This window comes from Dipodomys spectabilis, unplaced genomic scaffold, assembly GCF_019054845.1.
Source record: "Dipodomys spectabilis isolate Male_0828 unplaced genomic scaffold, ASM1905484v1 ptg000002l, whole genome shotgun sequence".
In the NCBI taxonomy this organism is placed as follows: Eukaryota; Metazoa; Chordata; class Mammalia; order Rodentia; family Heteromyidae; genus Dipodomys; species Dipodomys spectabilis.
Window position 1 is genome coordinate 40,629,408 of NW_024870679.1, and position 14,856 is coordinate 40,644,263.

General features: G+C 57.9%; 1 protein-coding gene across 1 annotated transcript in view; it reads right to left on the reverse strand.

Annotated features, from left to right (window-relative positions):
• Adgrb2 (adhesion G protein-coupled receptor B2) overlaps positions 1-12,227 on the reverse strand; it is a 35,742-nt gene extending 23,515 nt beyond the window's left edge. Inside the window, exons 1-3 of the mRNA XM_042677212.1 lie at positions 12,173-12,227; positions 11,965-12,048; positions 4,773-5,586 (exon numbers count right to left, since the gene is read on the reverse strand). Coding sequence (XP_042533146.1) covers positions 4,773-5,571 — 799 coding nt within the window. The 5' untranslated portion in view covers positions 5,572-5,586; positions 11,965-12,048; positions 12,173-12,227. The remainder of the gene's footprint in view (positions 1-4,772; positions 5,587-11,964; positions 12,049-12,172) is intronic.
• Positions 12,228-14,856: the final 2,629 nt, after the last annotated feature.

Genomic DNA, 14,856 nt, shown 5'->3' on the forward strand with positions numbered 1-14,856 from the left:
AATCAATATGGAAAGGTGCATTGACTCCCTTCTCTCACCAAGTGATGGGACTCTGCAGCAAAGAGGCCATCGCTGGATAATGGGCTCTTGACCTTGAAACAAACTATGAGCCAAAATGAACCTCTTTGCTTTAAAATTTATCCAGCCTGTGGTAGTGTGTTGGCAACAACAGGAAGTAAGCCAATGCAGCCAGGCACTGTGCTAGGCACTAACCTACATTCCCACGCATCCTCCCCTCTGCTCTGTAGAACAGCTCCCACTCTCCCCACATCACAGGTGGCAAAATGCTGGCAAAGCAATTTGTCATGGTCACGTAGCTAGAGAGTGCAGAGGGTCAGGGCTAGATGACTTCTGTCTGTGGTCTTGATCATACACTAATGGTCACTCTGCTGGAGGGCAGAAAGGGTTCCTCACTCCGCTGCGATCTCGCCCACCCAGAATCAACCCAAGGCCTGGCCCACACTTATAAGGGATTACCTGCTGAGAGGTCGGGCCAAGTCTGAGCCCTATTCCCCTACTCCCCATCCTGGAATGGAGCACATGGTCTCCAACAGTACAGAGCCTTCAGAAAAACCCAACCTTAAGAGACGCCTACCTCCTCACTCTCAGAGCCCCGAGCAAGCAAGGGGGACCCAACTTCCTGACACCAGACCGGGCTGGCCAAAAAAAGAACAGAGGCCTGAACAAGGAGCAAGGCCACGCTCACAACACAACTGGGCAGGTTGAGGTCCTTCCAAGTGGGGACAAAGGTGGAGTATATTGTATGTGTGGCTTAGACTAAGGGAGATCTCTGCCTAACTGAGGGCAAAGTGCTCCAGAGGGGGTGGATAGCCCAAGCACAGGCAGGGAGGCTGACAAGCAGGGGAGAACCTGGGGACAGAGGAGCATCAGTTGAAAGGGCAAGGAGGAAGTGGAGGGAAGGCTCAAAAGAGGGTGGCAGTTGCCAGGCATCAGTGGCTCACGCCTGTAATTCTAGCTACTCAGGAGGCTGAGATCCGAGGATCCAGGTTCAAAGCCAGCCCAGGCAAGAAAGTCTGTGAGACTCTTATCTCCAATTAACCACCAGAAAACTGGAAGTAGCCCTGTGGCTCAAGTAGTAGAGTGCTTGCCTTGAGCTGAAGAACTGAGAGATAGTACCCAGGCCTAGAGTTCAAGCCCACAAAAAAAACAACAACAAAAAAGGCAGTGATCCCAGAATGGGGTTAGAATGCCAGGTTGAGATGCTTTGGAAGAACTGGGGTCTCTGGCACCAGATCAGAGAAGTAACTCAGAGAACTGGGGATCCTGAGCCACCAAGATGGCATCACCTTGTCCAAGTCACATGACAGAGAGTCAGAGTCAGATCAGGACCCACTTTTGCCTCCCAGGAGTTCCCATATTCCTCTGATGAACACATTTCAAGAAGGTAGCCCAGCTAGACCTGGTGGCATAGGCCTGAGATTCCAGAACTCAGAAGGCAGAGGCAGAAAGATAGAGAGTTTGAAGCTAGCTTGGGATACCCAGTAAGACTTTGTCTCTTGAAATAAAAATAAATAAGCCAGGTGCTGGTGGCTCATGCCTGTAATCCTAACTACTCAGGAGGCTAAGATCTGAGGACAGAGGTTCCAGCCTGGGCAGGAAAGTCCATGAGACTCATCTCTAATTAATCACATAAAAAGCTACAAGTGGTGTTATGGCTCAAATAGTAGAGTGCTAGCCGTAAGCAATAAAAGGAGCTCAGGGACAGTGGCCAGGCCCAGAGTTCAAGCCCCAGGACTGACTGGCAAAAATAAATAGAGCCCAGAGACTAGAGGGTGGACCAGCAGCAGCCAGCTGAGGTAGGACAGTGCCCCAAAGAAAGGGGATCTAGAGCAGAGGAGGGCAGGTATCACACATGGGGCTCTTCTCTTGAGTATGGCTCTACACAGCCACCCCCATGGGCTGGTATCTGCTGGAGACAGGAGGGTCAGTAGCCAAGAACTGCAAGGCAGGGCCAGCCCTCAGGAGCTAGGCTCTGCACCAGGCACTACTTCTGCCATCCACCTCCAAGTCTCAGCCTTAGCCGGCCTGTGCCAGCCCTCCGCGAGCTCCTTCCTTCCTGCCTTCCTTTCTTCCTCTCCCCACACTTAACAGATTGCGGCAGCAAGATGGCACAAATTTATGGCTCAACTCACCAAAAATAACAAGAGATCTATCAAAGGCAGTTTGCGTGAAATTAACAGGCGCCTGTACCCTCTTGTCAAATGCACTCGGCTCTGAGGCAGGCCAAGGAACCCCACTGGGTCACTGCCCACCTGATCCCACCCTCCTTGTTCTTCCTACAAACCTAAGCCCATTCTATTTGGTCTTGCTGCTGATCTCACTCAAGGGCATCCAAGAGAAGGGGAAGCTAGCCAGCTTCTCTACCCCAGTACCCAGCAGAGGAGCTAGGATGAGGGTCTCCTCCTGGTCACCATGATCCCTGTGAACCTCACTCTTTCTGGAAGTTTTGAGTGCCAGCCCATTCTCTCGAGGCCTGTGGTGAAGCAAGGAGCAGGGCATGGAGAGGACCCAAGGACTTAGCAAAGGTGGTCCTCCCACTGTGCACAGAACACCCCAAAGCCCTGATGATGCCACCAACCCACAGACACGCCCCACCACATGGAACACACTGAGTCACGTGCCTGCTGTCTCTCGCATCAGAAAAGGTTGAGCAGGAGGGAGGAGGTGGCAGAGCAGAGGAACCTCCTGCCTGCCAGGGGAGTGGAAGGGGCCATGCCAGCCAGCGCACTTATGTGGCTGAGGCCACCTTGCCCCATGTCTACTGTCCACAGGGGCCCTTCGTGCAGAGCAATTACATGGACAGATGCCAAGTAGGACAGAGGACAAGAGCAAAGGTCAGGCTTAGGAAGAGCTGGGAGTGCCAACCTAGGGCTCCTTGCTCAGAAACAACCTTCTACCCAAGAACAACCAGCCATCCAATCTCCATTCGCTTCTAGTCCCGGGGGGGGGGGAGGGGGGCTCTACAGAGGCTCTGATGATAGTGCCATTCCTGTCCCTGGTCTTTCTGACCCGACGACACCGGGCTACCAATCAACTCCTGCTTCCGGCTTCCACCAAGCCCAGCTGGCTGCTCCTGGCTCTGTGCTCCACATGGCAGCCTGCCAAGCCAGTGCCAGCCCATGAGGGCAAAGCCTTGCTCTGCCCACTATAGACCACTAGGCCAGGGGACCACAGGAAAAGCCAGACAAAAGGACCTGTCCTCAGCTGAGCAGAATGGGAGAGGCCCCCCAGAGTGACAGGCAGTGGCAGCCATGCAGGAAGAGCCATAAACCTCCTGATATACGCCTGGTGCTCTCCGCCGATGTTCGACAAAGAAGCAAAATTCAATTTCTTCCTGCAGGCACTAAATCCCAGGCCAGCCTCCAGGGCCTGTAACCTGCCCACGGCCTGGCTGTCACTCGGACAGCTTCATTGACCAAAGTTAAGAGTCCAAGCTGGCCTGGGAGAGAGGCCGTAGCAAGGCCACTGGGCACTCACTGTGGATGGGCATGATGGCAGATGTCTCATGGGGGCAGCCATGAAGGCCCCTCTGCAAAGCACTAGAAGAGGCTACGGTCATTGTAAATCCCTTCTCTAACTAATTCAAGGACACCTTCCCATTTTACACACAAACCCATGTCCTGGTCATTCATTCAAGATAACGGTCAAAGGCAGTGTCAGTTGCTCCTGAGCTAGGTTCCAAAGCAGAGATGGGGAGAAGTTACAATCTCTAGCCCTCCCAGCAGCCTTTACCCAAGCCCCTGCCTCCTGTGAAACTCCACTACTTCTGACGACTTCTCTTGACGATAGGCCAGTATTTGTTATCCAAAAGGGGAAAGGAAGCCCCAGAGAGAGGGGTGGGGTCTCCCTGTATAGTAATCAGCTTCCAGACTTGCTTTCCTCCCACTTCCACCCCTCTCCTGGGCCCTGCAGGGTCCCCAGGTCAGTCCCTGGTTCAGCACTGGCCACAGGCATGCAAAGTCCAGCTAGCGGGCCTGGGACCTAGAAGCTGCAAGAAGCAGACCAGTGGAAGGTGGCCATAGCTGTGGAGCTAGGGTGGGTGTGGGTGCAGGCAGGCACAAGGGCTAGAAGAGTTTTTGCCCAGTCAGCAAGAAGCTTCAGCAGCTGGCGGCCTCAGTCCCAGAAGACACAGGCCTGGTGGGGGGCTGGGAGGAGGGGGGAGATGGGACACTGGGAGCTGGGCCAGCTGGGGCCTCTGAAGCAACCTCAGAGCTCAAGCCTCTTCACCCAGCCACACTCTTCCTCGCCTCCTCGTGCCCTGACCATGGGGCACTGCCAAAAACCATTGACCTGTGTGGGCAGGGGCACAACTCTACTTCCTGCCTACTCCAGCCTCTGGGCAAACTTGTCAACTCATAATGCCAGAGCCTGCCACAGCCACTCTGAGCTTTGGGCCTCTGCACACTGCTCCATCTGCCTGGAATGCCCTTCTGTGGCTCATACCACTCCCACCCATCTTGCAGGTCTGACCCTGAACCCTTCCCCCCAGGAGGCCTCCTGCCAATTGCCCAGCTGGGAGGCCCCTCACAGGCTTCCCCCTGCTGCACTCTCGCCTGACCCCATTCATTCGCCAGGCAGCACACGCACTCTTCCCGAGTAAGATCTAACCCTGTACCATTCCAATGTTCAAGGCTGATCTCAGAGGTGACAAACATGAGTGACTCCATGACGAGCTGCCAGGATGGAGACCTGAAGACACCATCAGCCCTACATTCCCCACCCCACCCCACCCGGGCCCTGCTCAGACTCACCATATCTCATCTCGGTGGTGAATAGGTCATTGCTGCTTCCCGAGTGCAAGTCGGCCTCGGCAGGTGGGGCTGGACCCCCAGGCACCAGGGCATTGGACAGGGTGTGGGCAGCAGGAGGACCTGGAGGTGTTGTGGTAGCAGGGCCGGCCCCTGCCTCCCCAGGGCAGCTGCAGCCTGGCTGAGCAAAGCCACAGGCCCTGCCTGCAGCTCGGCCACACTCCTCACTCCAGCGGCAGAGCACTCCGCAGGTAAATTGGCTGGAGTTGTTGTTGTTGATGAGCAAGACCTCCACAAAGCGGAAGGCTAGGGCAGCGGGTGCCAGCAGGCGTGGGGCCTCTGAGGGCTCGGCTGACAGACAGAGCTGCACAAAGTTCTTGTCGAAGTGCAGGAAGGTAAAGGGGCCTGAGCCGCCACACAGCTCCAACCCCACTGCCGCCTCCTCCTCCTCCTCTGGCCTCCCCACCTCAGACTCTGCCTGGGCCACAGCCTCCTCAGGGCTAGGCCGCAGGCAGGTAAAGTTGACCAGGTAGTGGTCCAGGGGCAGCAGACGGGGGGCAAAGTGGGCGCACACCTGCTCCTGGCGGTTGAAGCGCAAGTAGAGGGAGTACTTGGTGGGGTCAGGGTTCTCCAGGGTCCAGGAGCAGCCCGAGGCGATGGTAGGAAAGAGGTCCTGCAGTGAGAAGGCCCCGTAGAGCACACCCGAGGCCAGGGCGGAGCAGGCACTGGGGGCAGGGTCGAAGGCGGTGGCCAGGCGCAGGGACAGAATCACAGACAGTAAGAGGGGACAGGCTGGGGTCATCCTATGTCCCTTGCCCTGTGGAGAGAGACAGAGGTCAGCAGGGCCCAATATAGCTCGCATTGATTTTACAACCCCAGAGGCCAGATGTGGGTAGTAGGCCTAGGGTACAGACCACACCCTTTCAAGTCACTCACATCCACCTGTGCGATCTTGGACAGGCGCTTGACCTCTCTGAGCCTGTTTCCTTACCTGTAAAATGGAGTGATGCCAGTACCTATCTCACAGGTCTCCTACAAGGGCGAAATGAGATAAGTGAGGGAAAGGGCTCAGGAACAAGCTTGGAATTTCAGAAGCCCTGAATTTCCACAGGCTTGAGTTTTGCCTGATCCTTCTATGATTCTTCTATTCAGCCCATCAACTACAGGCATCTGGGCCTGAGGCTCAGACCCAAACCCAGCCCCACCACCCTGCCTTTATTCTCCAAAACTGTTGCTCTCAATCACACTGTGTCATGATCAGCTGTGAGGAGTGTCACCTATAATCCAGCAGTGACTGTCAAAGTGGTGATGTTTGACAACGATTTGCTTTTCTATAAATCAGCAATTCAAGGTTATTCCTGCAACAGTGTCATCCTTGCTCACTCACTTCAGTAAGTGAAAGAGGAAGGGGAGGAGTCACAGCCCGTGTGGCTGAGACCATGCACAATCAAGCCATGCCGATGGGAGGGAGGGTACTGCCAGTGGTGAACGGCATGAGTATCACTGCAATGGATTTTTTTGGTCAGAACAAGGAGAAGGGTCGGGTAAGATGATGCTGGGCTTTAGTGCCAGCCTAGGCAGTCAATTTCTGGCTAGTTGTCATGAGCCTCAGTCTCCTCATCTGCAGAACGGCACAGTAAATAGTTCCCCTGAGCTCTTCTTCCCCACTTACCCTCCACAGGATTACCCTCTATCCCTTGCTCTTTCCCCAGGGCTCCGCTCCTAAGAGTAAAGACCAGGATTTGTTGATTCTACCTCCTCTCAGTGGTGCATCCAGCTGAGATCCTAGCAGGTGTGAATGTACTCTAGATGGGAGGAGATGGAAGACCCAAGACCCATGCAGACACAGCAGCCAGGCTGGAGGACTACAGTCATCCTGCTATCCATCAGGCCAGGATGGAGACACTGGCCAAATCCACCCAGCTCCACCCCATTGCCTAGAGCTTGGCCTTCCCTTCCTATCCCCAAAGGTTATCCATTCAGCTCCCCAGGTCCCTGCAGCAGCACAGCTCATAGCCCTGGATGGGACCCTAGAGCCCAGTGATTCCAGATTAGAGGGGGAAAGATGAAGCCTTGAGAAGGGAAGCCACCTGCTCAAGATCACATGAGAAAGGCCTGGGCTGGAGACTGAAATCCAGAACCCTCCCCAGCCCACAAGTCTTCCCTCCAGGTAGAGCTGCTTGCTCCTTCCCTTTGCTTAGCTGCTCAGGATTTGGGCCATGTGGACATGCTACTAGACCTGAGTATCTAATCACAAACACGGGATAGCTCACACGTGTGGCTTCATTTTCCCCAGATATAGCTGCTCCCCAGGGACAGATTTTCTCTTAGCTTTGCTAATAGTAGAAGGAGGGGCACAGGAATCAGAACCTCAGCACTCCAATCTCTGTTGCGGTGTCCACAGTGCTCCAAATCCCCCATGCCCACATGCTGCCCCCAGAGCCAGGCCCAGGGCCCAATCACAAAGCCACACAGTGGGCAGGGACACCATGGGCTCACCTGGTAGGCCCATTCAGCAGGTTGGAGCTCCCCCACCCCCACCCGAGCCTCCTCCCCCTACAAAAACCAGGACAGGCTTTCCCTTCCTTTCACCAGCACCCTGGTTTTAGCCAAAGAAGGAAGGCTCAAACCCCTGGGCCTCCCTATGTTACATCATGTTTGCCCCAAACTGTTCAAGTAACCAGCCTGCTGTGGCACCAGGAAGCTTCTGGCGGATGATGAGTGACATCCAATCTCCCCCGCTGCCCCCAATTATTTTTAAGCAGGCTGCAAAATTCAGGCCATGGCTATAGCTCAGTGCAGGAGAGGTGGGGGCTTATTGTAACTGACCTCCCCTCCCCCGCTTAGAGCAAGGCAGGGGAACATCCCCTGACACATAACTCAAGAAGCTTGTGCCTGAACATCCTTTTGCCCTGAAGATGAATACAGAAAAGCATGCAGACACAGCTGTGTGTGCAGACACGGAGTGCACAGGTGTTCTACACATAAACAGATATGCATGCACACAGACATGCACACCAACCAAGAAAACTATGGAACTGCGATTCCACATGGGTGCAAAGGTACACACACATACAGAAATGCACACCTAATCCCAATGTGAACACACACAGGTACTGGGTCCTGAGGCTCAACACACGACACTGGACACTTAGCTGTCTGGTGGGATCTCCCTCCATTACCTCTTCTCTTGTGTTTGTGAAGCTCAGAGCACAGACCCCTGGTTCCACCTTCTGGATCTCTTTTATTCCCAATCCTTTAGGAAGCACTAGGGGCATACTGTTTGTAGCCAAAGCCTGGTTTCTCCAGAATTGAGCCACCTGTAAATACTGCCTAAGCCACCTCATCCAGGTAGTCTCCTCCAGACACCTTCACACCTATCTTGGAATTTCACCCTGGCCATGTATGAACATCATAGTGCCTGCTGCAGAATAAGACCTGGGGTGGGCCCTTTTATATCCTTCCCACTTCTCAAATTCAAGCTGGATCACAGAGAGCCGGAGTGTAGGGCCAGGGCCTGTCCTCCTGAGGGCACTGGCCCGAAGCACTCCGCCTGAGCCACCCTCTGGAAGGGGACTTGAAAGGATCTTGCCTCATGGGCAGCCCAAATACTTATTAGTCACGAGCAACCAAACCAAAGCCTATTTCCCTCACTGAAATGGAAGGACCATGTCCACCCTCTCAACTCAGACTCCTGCCAAATTGCTAACACAGAGCCTGGGCCCACCAAAACAACTCTGACCAGCTCCCCTCTTGGCTGCTGAGACCCAGGGCACTGCCTCTGAAAAGCTCTTCAGAATTCTGAAAGTGGCTCTGCCACCTCCAAGACCAAGAAGGCCACAAACTAGTCTAGTGCAGAAGAGCTAAAAAGAAGAGGGACTGAGGTCAGCTGTGAGGAAGAACTTCCTGTGTCAAATAAGGATCAGAAGGTCTCTTCCTCAGGGACCTCTTTGGGCTGAGGTAGGTGAGGAGCTGCCTGGAGTCATGTCAGTCTTGGGGAGCCTATGCCCAGAACACCCAGGAATCCCACACTGACCAGGTATATTTAGGTCCCATTCCTCACAGACACCACAAGTCTGCCCAGCCTAGGGTTCCCCCTCTAAACCAAAGAAAAGAACCCAATGTGTTTTTCTGACAGCAACTGGAAAGGCCAAGAGAAGGCTGGAATGGGAGGGGGGAGGGTAAGAGAGGTAAGGAGGGGCACCTCAGGGCGGGGCCAGGCAGGGGAAGGGAGGTTCAGGGATGGGCCTGGGGTGAGTAGGGTCACCAGGGAGAGGGGTCCCCTCTGCAGGCAGGGGAGGGGGAGGGGAGGGGCGGGGCCAGCGCACTTCCCTCACGTTTATCCACCTGGCAGCCCCAATCGCCTGCCCCTCACTCATCTCCACCTGGGCCCTGCAGCGAGCACCCAGGTTCCACTCAGGCGGGGACCCCCATTCGAGGCCTCCAGGTTCCTGGCCCATGTACCAAACAGGGGCCAGCGAGCTCTGGCACCCGGGAAGGCACACACCCTACATCCGGCCTCCCGAGCTGGGGGGAGGGACCCCTGTTGAGGTCCCCCTCTGCCACGTGGGGGGGGTCCTGTCACAAGAGGGGGCTCCAGCATGCCCTAAGGGGGAAAGACAGGCAGACCCCAGAGGGCCAAGGGGCGGCCACAGGCCCCTAGGGGCGGGGAGGCAGCCAGAGGGGAGGGGGCGGTGACTCAGCTGCTGGAGCCATGGTCCAGGCCATGGTTACAGGAATCTCAAGCTTTTGATCCCCAATGTCAGGGTCAACTCTGTGGGCAGGGGGGTGGGGGTGGGGGCTGCTACTCCCCTGAGAGACCCAGGTTGAGCCACACGGCAGGGTGGAGCCACAGATTGGCAACCCCTCATGCCCCTTACCGCTCCCTCACTGAGCCCGTCATCAATATCCAAAATTCTCCAAACTCCTTGGGGTCTTGGGGGCAGGTTCCCCCCCACACACACACACCTAACTCGGACCTGCAACACTGTCCTAAAAAGTTCCTGTTCTAAAAGTGTCTCATGTAGGGGGGAGATGGGGGGGGGGTGAGGTAGAGGGGAGTCACAGGCTCCTCTGTTCCTCACTGTGGCTGACTTTCCAGAGACCACCTCAATGGCCAGGTGCCTTCGGAGACCCTGACTTGGGTTTATTCCTGGTACTGATCTCATATCACCAGCCTTCATATTTGCATCCAGACCCAGGTGACCAGGAGTTTACAGTTCCCCCTGTGGCCTGAGCTGATCCCAGAGGTGTGGTGGTTTGTAGCAGAATGAGCAAGGGGTAGGGGGAAACGAGAGGCACAGATTCCCTGCACTAATGTGGTGGTGGTGATGGCAATGGTGGTGTGTGTAGATGATACTTCCTGTCTTTAATTTCCTGAAGGTTGGAGTGAAGGCTTCAGAATCTGTGCTGCATTTATCTCCTCCAGGATCAGGAGTGGAATGGAAAAGGGACCTGACCTTGGTTCTGAAGAGAAACAGCCCAACACACCCATCATTGCCTGGGTACTAATAGGTGCCAAACACTCTGTAAGAGCTCATTTCATTCTCCTAAGAGCTATAGGAGGCAGCAGTCACTGACCCATTTTATAGAGGGTCAACTGAGGCTCAGAAAGGTTAAGTAGCTTGCCCAGGTCATCTAATCTAAAACTGAGTTCCTAACTACTTACTCAGCTTCACTACCTGGGGATTTGGAGGGAGAGAAGAAAGCACAGGCCCACTGGGACCCCCTTTTGACTCACAGAATTGCTCACCAACATGGACAAACACCCTAGACTAGACCTGTACCTTCCTGAGGAGTGATGGGGGAAAGAGGGCAGAGAGGGCAGAGAGGGGAAGAGGGGAAGAAAGACTTTTCTGTCTGGGTCCATCATCTCCCACCACCATCACCAGAGGCAGTCCTCACTCCCTGAGTTCCTGCTAGGTTTCCTGGTGGGGACAGATGTATTCCTCCATAGCCCACCTTTGCCCCCACACTGTAGGAAGTGTCATAGAGTAGACAGACAGAGGGTTCCCTAGGGACATCTACCTAAGCTCAAACAAAACCAACCAGACGGTCCTGAAGCCAGCGCCAGCCCAGCGGTCAGCGCCTGATGCTCAGAGGGTTCCAGACTTTCTGCGGGGATGCACCGTCCATCCTACCCCATCCATCCGTCCCCAAAGCACGGAGCCTGGCCACCAGGAGTGTTTGGTTACGGGTGGTACGAGGGAGCACCCGGCCTCGCTCACCAACCTCATCTCCCCAAGGGACTCCCCCAGCGCCAGTCCCGCAGCCACCGCTGTAATGCTCGGGCTGCGGAACCCGGGGATTGCCCACGAGAGGAGAAGGGGCGGTGGGTCCCGGGCCGCGGGCAGGGGGCGCCAGAGGACGCCCAGGGGCCCGGCTGGCAGCTGGCGAGGCGGGCGGGCGGGCGGGCGGCATCTCTCGGCCCGGGCGCCCCTCCCCCCGCGGGCAGCAGACCCGTCGCCCGCTCCGCATCGGCCGTGGCGCGGAGGACTTCCCGCGGCGGCGCCCTCGGACCCGGCCGACTGCGGGATTGGCGGCCAACTTCACAGCCTACAACCCACCCCCTCCGTCCTACGGGCCCCGGGGGTTGCAGGAGGGCGCGTCTGGTGCCCAGCTCTGTGCCCAGTGGCGGGAGGAGAAGGGTGGGGGAGGGTCCGGCCAGCGATGAATCGGAGTCGGGGGTGCGGGTCCGATGACGATCCCAGGCCGGGGGGGCGACAGGGGGGGGGGGGAACCTCCGGGAAGATAGGGGTGGGAAGCGGCCCCAATTCTGGACTGGGGGAGGGGAGGGGACTTGCAGCAGAGACTGGCTAGGGAGGCGGGACTCTGGGCCGATATGGGGGCGGGGGCACCCCGGGCAGAAATAGAGGGGAAGCATGGCCGGGGCGCGAGCGCGGGGGAGGGCAGTGCCGACGCGGCCGGGCCGGGAGGAGGTGGGAGGAGAGGACCAAGATCTCACACCCAGGCCAGGGGCGGAGGTGGGGAGAGGGGCAGTCGAGCTGCAGGTTGGAGAGGGGGGCTCTAAATCCAGGCGGGGGACGCAGTGCCGGGACCCGGGCCGAGACCCGCACGGACGCGGCAGGGCGAGGGGACGGTGTGGATCAGGAGTGTCAAGGTGGGGGGACTTTAGGTGGGACCGACGGCGCGGGGTTCGGCCCGGGCTGGGGGCGGGGACCGAGAAGGGACTCACCAGAGACGAGGGGGGCCTCGGCCCCAGGCTTGGGAGTTCCCGAAAGGACGGGGGTGGGCGAGCGCGGAGCGGACTCAGCTCGGGCTGGGGGAGAATTCAGCAGAGACGGGCTGGGAGAGCGCCCCGAGTGCGGGCTGGTGCGGAAACTCGGGGCCGCCCCGGGAGGGGTCGGTGCGGTCCGGGTCGAGGTCCGGGGCCGAGCACTCACCTGGGCGCCGTCAGCAGCAGGAGCGGGGGCCGGCGCGGGCGGAGGCAGCCACGGGGCGCAAGTTTGCCATCCCTAAGGCGGGGGCCGGGCCGGGCGCGGGGCAGCTCGCGGCAGCCGCGCCGAGGGCCGAGGCTCCCGCTCCGCCGAGCGGCGGGTGCAGAAGACGCGCGGCGGAGCTGCGCGGGGCGGGCGGGCGCCGGGCCGGGCGCGGGCTCCTGCCGCCGCCGCCGCCTCCTCGCCGCGCCGCCCCCCGCGCTCCCGCCCAGAGCACCGCCCGCGCCGCGCGCCCTGCGCCGCGCGCCGCCTCCTATTCGCAGGCAGCGGCCGCAGCCCCAGGCTCGCAACGCCGGTGCCGCATCTTCCTCGGTCTCCGAGCGCCGCCGCCGCCGCCGCCGCCGCCGAGCCGGATTCCGCGGGCCGCTCCGGCCGCTGCCCGCAGCGCGCGCCGGGCCGAGTGACGGCCGAGGCGGGACGCGGCGCCTGCGCGGGCCGGGCCCGGGAGGGGGCGCGCGCCGGGCCGGGCGCGAGGAGCCGCGGGAGAAGGGGCGGGGGGGGCGGGGGCGACGCGCGCCGCCTCCTGTTAAAGGGGGAGCAGCGCCAGCCGAGCCGAGCGCGCCCTCCCCCTCCCCGCCCTGGGCCCCTGGCGCCGGCGCGGGAGAAGCCCCGGGTAAGCCCCCGCCCCGCCCGTGGCCTCCTGGACCGCAGAATGAGGCGATCCACGACGCCCCTCCAGCGATACCCAAGGCCAGAGTCATCTTGCACCACCGGGGTCTCCTGGGCTCTGGAGGCTGAAACGTTTGCTTCTCAACCCCCTCCTCCCCCGTATGCATTGCATATTGCATGTCCCCGGCATGCAGGTACCACTCGTGTGCGCTGAACTTTGCATAAGCATACAGGTGCCCTACGTGTGCACTGTGATGTCGCCTGGCTTGTGCATGTAAGTGCTACACGTATGCACAGTGCATTGGCATGTGCTCAAGTGCGGAATTCGGATTGCTGGCTCCTGGACCTTAGGGAGGCACCTAGCTAGCATACAGGCTCACCGGTGCCACATGTGCACACTGCAGTGTGTCATGTTGGATGCATACCCTGGTGTCAATGCTGCGATGTTGCATGTCCTCAGGCACGGGCACGCTTCACGTGTACAGTGTGCCATGTTTTCCTGAGTATCTATTCTCACAAGTGCCTTTCCCGGTGCCAGGGGCGCCCCCATGTTGCATCTGTTTGTGTAGAAGCCAAGGAGATGCACAGACCCACCCCTTCCCCATCCTGGCATTGTGCCCAGGAACAGTTGGGTGGGGCCTGAGCCCACAAGGCTGAAGCAGTACCCAGGGAGATGCCCATGGCTCAAGGCCCCGGTCAGGTGGTTTATGGCCTGGGCTTGTTGCCACCAGGAAGGTGGGCAGACTGGGGACACACCACTGCAGCCAGAACAAGTAGGTTAATTTGATGGCTTTGGTCAGAGAGGCCAGCAGGGGGCAGCTTTGCAGTGAGGGTAGGATGGCTTCAGGACGTACTTTTGTTGGCTGTCTACCAGGAGGGGGGCAATCAGGAGCAGGCAAGAAAGTCTTCGGGTCCACCCAACCCCAAACCACCTTTCCACGGTTACCTCTTGAGTTTAGTCACCCTAGAGAATGAGACTAGAGGAGAAAAACCTACCTTTCCCTGGAGGCAGAAGACAGGCAAAGAGAGGCGCCCTCTGTTCCTTTACTCTGTCCCTCCCTCTTCAGCAGTGGCAGTGACATTTGTGGTGAGTGATTGTGAGAGATTATCGACTTTAATGGAGGGAGGTAATAAGGGGCGATGAAGGAACCTCACCTGTCACCTTAAGGGAATTTATGAGACTGTATGAAGCAGGGAGGAGGGCTAGGCTGACACCTTCCCTTTCCCTATGGGAACCTAAGGAAGCCAGTGCCTTGGGCCTAGCACTGGCTGGCAGAGCTCCTGGATTCTTGCTGGGCACCCTGGCATCTTTGAGTTTGAAGGCTCAGCTGCTACTGTGAAAGCTGAGCCAGGCGGGCCCTGTCATCTGCAGTCTTGAGGGCCCGCCTGGCACAGTGGGAAATCCTGAGCCCCTTCCTCCCTGGGTACTATGAGAGGCAAAAGGGTTGCTAAGCAAAAGTGGGGAGTGTGACCAAGATATAGACTGCCCATCAGGACACTGGACAGACCCTTAGAAGTCTCCAGGACACTGTCCTCCAGGGCTCCAGCCCCTTGCTCTCTTACAGTTAGCCTGCCTCTCTTTTATGAATATTCATGATTATTTGCATACTAGAGATCCAGTGCTTTGAGAAACAGGCAGGTCTCTTGCAGATGTGATGCAGCTGGATTCCTAAGACCTTCCTTCTTCTCTCCCCTCCCCAACCTCCTGACTGGGGGGGGGCGGTGGGAGGGGCTTTAGCAGCCAGTTTTTGTCTGTTTCTCAGTTCCTTAATAGACCTCTGACTTCTTGACCCCATTCATTCATCGCCAGCAATGTACTCCCTAGGGAAGACAGGTAGTGGAACAAAGTGAGAGACTGGCAGAGTTGTACCCCATTCCCTGTGGTCTTAGAGCAGACTGGATAGGTCAGCAAGGCTTGTAGGAGTCAGGTGGTGAGAGCCAGACCTCCTAGGGAGTATGCAGGGCTGCCTGGACTAGGGCTCTCTGGAAGTTCTCCCCCCAGTGGTGACTCCCCACGTCAG